The sequence below is a fragment of the Myotis nattereri genome (genome assembly GCF_964212035.1).
Source record: "Myotis nattereri genome assembly, chromosome: 15".
NCBI classification, from domain to species: Eukaryota; Metazoa; Chordata; class Mammalia; order Chiroptera; family Vespertilionidae; genus Myotis; species Myotis nattereri.
The window spans coordinates 32,405,951-32,414,328 of NC_138090.1; the positions used below are offsets into that span (position 1 = coordinate 32,405,951).

The 8,378-nt window shown below is 47.7% G+C and overlaps 1 protein-coding gene across 1 annotated transcript; it reads right to left on the bottom strand.

Moving 5' to 3' along the window:
* Nucleotides 1–2,164: 2,164 nt before the first annotated feature.
* Nucleotides 2,165–6,898, bottom strand: LOC308531435 (speedy protein E4-like; the record flags this gene model as incomplete). The annotated part of the gene is made up of 6 exons (XM_081108366.1): nucleotides 2,165–2,233; nucleotides 2,402–2,573; nucleotides 4,821–4,906; nucleotides 5,295–5,353; nucleotides 5,973–6,185; nucleotides 6,880–6,898. 6 exons carry the CDS (start codon nucleotides 6,896–6,898, stop codon nucleotides 2,165–2,167), a joined length of 618 nt encoding a protein of 205 aa, XP_080964492.1.
* Nucleotides 6,899–8,378: the final 1,480 nt, after the last annotated feature.

Sequence of the window (8,378 nt, forward strand, 5' to 3'; positions counted from 1 at the left end):
CTAAAAAATAAAAAATTTTAAGAATATGGGGGAACTACCACCTACCTATAAGATAATTGATATTATATAAATATCATAGATAAAACCAGAGAAACCTCTCTTGAAAATGGAAACAAAATTATACAGTATTTGCATATGTATGCCAGCTATAATACTCATCAGAAAGCTTTTTAAAACTACTGACTATTCAAATCTACCTAACATAAATATATAAATATTAAATATGGGACTAAATATAATAATCCTATAGCCAACATTTTCTAAACAAACCATAGAATGCATGGCCTACATTCAGCTATCACAAACTTAGGGCTCTAATTTTATACTTTAAAGTATTTCCCTCCAAGTCTGAGACCCCAAATGCCACCTTCAGATGGCTCTGGAAGGCTACAACCAGGTGTAGAAAATGTGGGACCTCCAGCTTCTGCCTCAGGGGAGATTTGAATTAAACAATGTGAAATTTGGGATGGAGCCTTAGGGAGGGATGGAATCTGAAAAACCCCTGGTTCCGTATTGTCCTCCTACAGACTCCGTTCTGGGCTCCTCTGCATGGTGTTTCCCTTCCTCCTGTCTGTCCTGAGCATCTGGATTGACTTCCTGCTGAAAATGGAGTCTGCCCTGGGCTCAGCGATCTAGAGGTAAGAGGAAGAGAAAGGATGTCACATTCCAAACAGGCAGCTCTCCACATGTAAAGATTATTAAAATCTCAGGCAATTCTACGGAGTTTGGCTAATCTGTAGGCCCCATTTTATCTCCAGTCCTCCCTTCTCAACCCCACTCCTGAACCACTGTTTCCAGGTGTGATGCTTGGACTTTGACGACCCTGAGTCCCAACATTCCTTAATGTACCCAGTGAGCTGTTTACAGCCAGGACTCTAGGTGACTGTCTGGGGGCAGCACACCTAGGGACAGAGCTGCTCTAGCTCACTCACACCTTGGTCCTTTTGTGCTGCTTCACATCTAAACTTCCAGGCACACTGCAAACGTCACTGACATGGCCACATCACAGACCACGAGACCAGGTGCCCCATCCCTGCTCCTAACCCTGGATCCGGATGTTTAACTATCATACTGAGTCTGAACGAGGCTAGGGCTATGGTGTGAGTGTTTGTGTCCCCCAAATTCATTACCCCTGAGGTGATAGTATTAGGAGGTGGGGGCCTTTGGGAGGTGGTTAGGTCATTGGGTGGGCCCCTAAGAATGGGCTTATTGTCTGTCCTTAGAAAAGGCGCCAGAGATGCCTCGCCCCTTCCACTGTGTAAGGACATGGCGACATGTTGGCCGTCTGCAGCACAGAACCCCACCGTGCCAGCACCTGATCGCAGCCTTCCAGCCTCCAGAATGGTGAGAAACAAATGTCTGTTGTTGATCAGCCACCCAGTCTGTGGTGTTTTGTTATAGCGGCCAGAACGGACTAAGGTAGCGAGGTCACAAGATTTTAACCAAAACTCAGTCCTCTGCCACGATCTGTAACTCCCATGTGTCGATCAGGGCAAGCCATGCTGGACCAGTATTTCTCAACCTTCGCTCATCCTGACAAACTTCCTTGACCATAAACTTGAGGGGAGACGTGCAATGATCCAAGGGGAGAGATTGTGAGCCAGGGGAAGTGAAGGACACACGGTGATCTGGCCATGGGCTACTTGTTTGCATGTAAACTTGGATGAAGACAGAGCTAGTGGGGATTTATCTGTTTATCTTTGGATTTAGAGACTGTTCCATCTGATACCCTATTGTTAGACATTGACTTCAGTGCAGAACATCCCTGTGCTTGGCATTCCTGAGGGAGAAAGGCCCAAGTGAATGAACAACAGGAAGTCACAATATATGGAAAAAATTGGAAACGTACTCAGTTTTCAAAAAACTCAACATTTCAATAAATTGACTGCTTGGACCTAGTTGCTGTGTTTAAAATGACTCCACCAAATCCTGAAGTCTGGCCCCCACACATCCCACTGAGGTGCCTGTGTGTCAGCTTGTGGCTGGGAGCTGAGTCAGTCCCTGGCTGTGTGCCTGGAGGGTCCACTTCAGTGTGTGGGGAGGTGATGAGGAGGGGGACGATGAGCATGGGTCCAGCCATTGGATTCCTGGGATTTCTTAAAGAGACAACAAATCCTTTCATCTGTACCTGTGAGGACTCCGACCGCCTTCCTTCAGACCTACCTTAGGTGGTCTCGGAAAGGAGGGCGCGATCTCGCCTCCACACCCAGAGCCCTGGATCAAAAGCCTGGATCTGGAAGGACAAACAGCCCCCTGAGAAGATGATGACTCTCCAGGTGCACCCCATCCCGTCCCTGGTCCAGCCTTCAATTCTTAGTCACCCCCAAATCCCCAAACCGATCGCCCAAGGTCCCCTGTCTCTCCAATGTGGCCCCTCCCCCTAATCCCACAGCCCACCTACCTCTTCGCACTCTTCGCGCGTGACCCTCGCCCTCCAGTCCATGGAACGGAAGAACTGGAATCGCAGTTTGTGGAACAAGGGGCGCTGGGAGCAGATGTTCTCCCCATAGAGGAAGGACAAGATGGCCTGTTTAGGGGCGTGGTAATTCTCCTCCATGTCCACGGCCAGGTAGCTGAGGAAGGACATGAGGTTGCCAGTCAGGGGCAGGCGGGAAGCACCCGCCTGTGGTCAGCGTCCCAGGAAGCACACAGGCTGGATCCACCTTACACAGGATCTCGGGAGCCCGATCCAGTATCTCTGAGGGACACCCAGGCATCAGGAAGCTGAGCGGGACCTGAGGGCACCTCTCAGACCTTGATGATGAAGATAAAATTCAGCGGGGAAGCCGGGCCCCTTCCTTTCTCCCTGTTGTGTGCACACACCTGTCTCCCTACAGTGTCAGTGCCCATACAGCTCCTGAGGGCGGAGACCACGCGGTCCCTTTCTGTCTTCATTGCTTTCTGCCAAATGACTGACAGGCCCATTACCTCAACAGTACTTATTAAAAATATACATTTTTATTGATTTTAGAGAGGAAGGAAGAGGGAGAGAGAGATAGAAACATCAATGATGAGAGAGAATCATTGATTGGCTGCCTCCTGCATGCCCCCCACAGGGGATCCAGCCTACAACCAGACATATGCCATTGACCAGAATCAAACCTGGGATCCTTATGGTCCGCAGGCTGACTCTCTATCCACTGAGCTAAACCGGCTAGGGCTCAACAGTACTTTTTAAATTCTCTTCCCATCCTCACATTCCTTGGCCATGAATGGACTTTATAAGGTTGTACAGAATGAATGAATGAATGAATGAATGAATGAATGAATGCTTTTTCTCATAGTCAAGTGGAAAACTGATTACCTTACAGACTCAATATAACTTGAACATTTGCAAAATAAAAAAAACCCCTGTGTGGAGTGTTTTAAGAAGCCATTGATATCTTGACAAGAGCTGTCCTCAACAGGTATCTAGTTGAATGGGATTGGGGAAGGAGAAAGGGGGAGAAGAGAAGTCACTGTAATCCAAGGTATCACATTGTAATACAGTTTGAATAACCAACTGCTGGCATGTAGAAATTAGGGGCTCAGAGAAGTTATCTGAATATTTTTTGTTTGAATCAGTATAAGAATACATCTTTTTTTTTCGGATACATACGTGTAAATAATACCTAGACAGAAAGCAATAGGAAGAAAACAGGAAAAGGTGCTTAGAAGAGCAGTGAAACAAAGAATGGGATATCGGGGTGGTATTGATGGAGACCCTGAGACAGCTGAATTCAAGCTGAAAACTTTGGCCTTGATTTAGAAGGAAATTAGCAAATGAAATTCTTGTGGTGGTTGGTGAAGTGGTTAAACCTGTGTTTTGGAAAGATATTCAGGAAGATTTGTAAGAAACACCCCTGGGTAGCATTTTACAATAGATCAGTGTTGTTTAATACTTTTTTTCTTAATTATCATCTGAGAATATTTTCATTGATTTTTAGAGAGAGGGGAAGGGAGGGAAGGACACAGAGAGAGAAAGAGAGAGAGGGAAACTCTGATCCACTGCCTCCTGCATGTACCCCAGTTGGGGCTGGGATTGAACCTACAACCTGCATATGTGCCCTGACTGGAAATCGAACCCTCAACTTTTTGGTTTAGGGGACAACACTCCTACCCACTCAGCCCACATCAGCCAGGGCTAGATCTGTGTTGTTTAATGAAGGCCTGCATTGAGGACGGGGACCATTACATTTGGCGTGGTTATGGGGGAGGTGGGAAGAGGGAGAGGGGAGAGAGAGAGAGAGAGAGAGAGAGAGAGAGAGAGAGAGAGAGAGAGAGAGAATGAATTAGAAATGGCTAGTCCCAAGCCTATTAGTTGGGGTAAAGTGAAGTGGTATCAATTCTTTATGAGGCTTTTGTGTTTTCTTTTATTTTGTTCAATCTTTTAATTGACATTAGGGTTGTTGGCTTTTACAAAGAAGAGTATAAAAAACCCTATACTACAATTCTATCATTTTTATAACTAGACGGAAGAGTACAAATATGTTATAAAAATAGATGAAAGTGCCTTAGCTGGTTAGCTCTGTGGTTAGAGCATCAGCTGAAGGGTCTCAGAGTCCATGGGCACCTACCTCGGTTGCAGGCTCAGTTCCCTGCTCTGGTCGAGGCTCCTGTGAGAGGCCACCAATGGGTGTGTCTCTCTCACATTGATGTTTCTCTCTCTCTTTCTCCCCCTCCCTTCCATTCTCTCTAAAAAAATCAATGGAAAAAGTATCCCTGGGTGGTAATTAACAAAAATTTAAAAAGAAATAGATGAAAGGTCAGAGATACAACTCGTCTCCCTCCTCCTCCCCAGGGTATGAATACTGACTGATGGGAATAAGCAAGATACTCACAGGGCCAGGAAGAAATGAATGCGTTGGTACTGCCAGGAGAAGAGGCCCGCGCGGCTGAAATAAGCTATCACCATGGACAGGAGATACTGATGGAAAGAGAACAAACATGAAAGGACTCCCGCTGTGAAAGAGGAGGAACAGTGGGGCGAGTGACTGGCTGATGCTCCCAGTGGCAAGCGCTGCGGTTTCAGGGCGTGTGCTCAGGACAGCCAGCTCCAGGAGGGTCTTTGACAGGCTGGAGCAAAGGGGTGTCCCCAAAGGCAGAGAGAAGAGGGCACTTGATGTGGCCAAAACCACAGGGGCAAGATCCCAGAGGAGCCAGGGCTGAGGCAGGGCTGCCCGTCCACACTGCAGGAAACCCCTGCAGGTCCCCGAAGGCAAAGGGTGACAAGGCATCAGGCTGGAGAGAGAATTGTGGGCTCGGAAAGCTCTCCCCTGCCCCAGGATAGATGGCAGAGCAGGGGTACTTCTTACCTTGTCAGAGAGCCTCAGATTTGTGTCCCAGGCCAGGAATCTTTTAATGACAGGATCCTCTGTGAAAGAGGGCATATGTTAGCTTGAGGACAGCAACAGGGTTGCCATGGGAGCGTTCCAGGGCCAAGCACAGAACCATGGCCCTCCTGGGGAAGTTTCAGGATTGTGGCTGAGGCCGAGGCCAGTAGGAAGAGGGACAGAGGAGATAGTTCCTGGGATAAGGAAGCAGTGGTGACCCCTGAACCTTACCCCCCAAGTCTGGGGTGACTGAGTGACAGCGAGGGTGTCAGTCACACATCTGCACGATTCAGAGCTGAAATAATCCAATGCCATGGCCATTGTCAGTAGACAGTCCCTTCCGGGTGGGAAGGTGGCCTTATTATGTGCCCTCTTACACAGATGAAGGTGTTTAGAATCAGAAGGCCAGTCAGAGCTGAGAAGTTGCAGAGGGTGCAGTTGAAACTGAGCTGCCTGACCCCAAGTGCAGCCCCATTTGAAGTGTAGCCTAGTCCTCCATTATCTCTTAGTGCCCCCCCAATGAGTGATGGACACGGAGCCCTCCTAGGAGAGGGAGCTCGCTAACTGGCAGGGAATTCTTTCCTATTGGGAAGGAGTAGTTATTGGAAGGTCCTTTTTAAAGCGTAGGATTGGAGGGTGTGCTGCAGGGTCCCTTCCTACCGAGCAGCCTGGTGAAGGCCTGATGGTGCTCAGGTCGCACTGAAGACACCCGCTGCCTCTTCAGCTTCATCTTGAGCTCGCACAGGGTCTCCACGACCCAGATGTCCTGAGCCCCAGGGGCAGACTCCTCCTCGGACCCCTCCTCTGTGGGCCACTCCCTCTTCCTTTTCCGTCCAGCAGATCTAGGCCGGGCGCTGCCCTCTGCACAGGGGCCTGAGTAAAAAAACCAGCTACAATACACAGCATTTGCCTCTGGAATTCAGCTACTGGTCACATAAAACAAACTGCACACCCAGTCCACCTCATGTACTCCCCGCCCCCAAAGCAAACCCCTCCGTTGTCTCCAGTCTCATAGTCTGCTGGCCTTCCCCCCAGCCATCTTTCCATCTCACTCCTTTGGGGATGCCCACCTGTCCCACAGTCATCTTGTCATTGTTCTATGTCTCTGTCCTCAAAACCCTTCCTTGTTGGTGATAATTTCTCCCATTGGAGGGGAAAAGAGAGGAACCCTTGACTATTTCCTCCCTTTCCTTCTCTCATCCTTGGATCTCATCTCCTAGCCTCCTTCCCAGGCTTTCCTTTCGTGGGGATTTCCTTGTCCCCAGCTCCTGTGATCTCCTCCAATCCCTGGCTTTCTGGATCTCTCTTTCACACACACACTATTCAGGTCCCCCTTCCTCAATGGTCAACCCTCTCAAATCCCTTCTGCCCCCAGTTTCCTCACCTGATGGTCCTGGGACGACTTCAACCACTCTCACCTCTAGGGGGCACCCTGAGCAGTTAGGCTGTGGTCTCTGGTTCTCACCCTGGAAACTTGGTTCACAACTGGCCATTATTTCTCCCAAATCTTCCCTTTCTGGACACCTAGACAGCTATCCAAATTCTTGGAGAAGATACTGTTCCCCACCTCCGTTGCCAAGCACCATGGAATTTGGTCCTTCCAATCAGGAAGGTCGGAAACCTCTGATGTCATTATTCATTCCAACCTGGCAAGCAGCTTGAAGGATCCAAACCCATGGACTGCCATGTGTGCACTGCTCCTGGGAATCGGGGGTCAACCATACCTCCTGCCACTGACCCAACAGCCTCTGTCCAGCCTCCAACACTCTCCTCTATGGCAGCATCATTCTTTACCCCTCCCCAGGAGATGCTGTGTTCTCTCCATTCTGAACTTGAAATAGGCTGGGCTCTCCTTTCCCATTCCTATTTCAGAACTTAGTCTGATGAGAGAGGGAGGTCACAGGACATTTAGGGGAAGGAGAAATGCTCAGACCTTACCAGAATGAGATAGGTGTGTAAAAAAAGATCCCATGTACAATGAATTGTCGAATGATAAAGTTACTTTAAAACACTCCATTTGCCAAAGCCGGATGATTATAGACACAATGTTCAGAATTCTGTTCGAGGGACACATCTAGCCGCAGGCTTGTTTTAGTCTAAGAGACTCTGTGAGAAACTAAAATCCTAGGAAACTACATATGCTCACGCACTCAGATATGTCTACAGTTTCAGGGAGTCCATGGATCACCCAAAGTCTGCCCCTCAATTCCAATTAAACTCTAGTCTACATATCAAAAGTTTCAATCTTAAAAAAAATTCACTCTTGACCCAGAAATTTCACTAACCACTCGTGTGTCCTATGAAAAAATATCCCATACACAGAAAGACTACATGGAAAGATCTCTAATTCATGACAGAACATGAGGTTCTCTGTGAAGGTGGGGAGTACAGGTGCAGAAAAGAGACTAACCACTCGGTGTCCTGCAGGATCAGGGATGATTCCTCTGAAGGGCCTGCCTACCTCATGTGTCTGCTATTCACCTGGGCACTGGATCTTCCACCCCGCACCCCCCGCCGTCCTCCCTCCCTCAATCCTTCCCTCCCCCCTCCTTTCCTTCCTCCCTCCCGCTCTTCCTTCCCTTTTTATTGTGGTAAAATAACATCAAATTTACCATTTTAATTAAGGTTAAATTAAGGGGCATTGAGCACATATTGGAAGGTTGTACATATCACTCAGTGTTTTTTTTTTGGTAGCATTTTTCAAATCTATGTATTTGAAAGCCCCAAGTATAGTTTTCAAGAGAGACATGCTCAGGAAATAATATTATGTTTTCTCTGTTTTTATTTTCTTCTTCCTCTATCCTTCTCTCTGTCTTCGTATTTAGAAGCAGCATCAGCATCATAGCTACCGCTTATTGAACATTTGCCATGTCCCAGGCACTGACCTATTTCTTAAATGGATCATCCTACTTAATACTGACAATAACTCTAGGAGGTGAGCACAGTTGTGATTCTCACTTATTTTTTTTAAGTAAGGGTTTTTTAAAGATAAAATATATTGCCCTGACCAGTTTGACTCAGTGGATAGAGCGTCGGCCTACAGACTGAAGGGTCCCAGGTTTGACT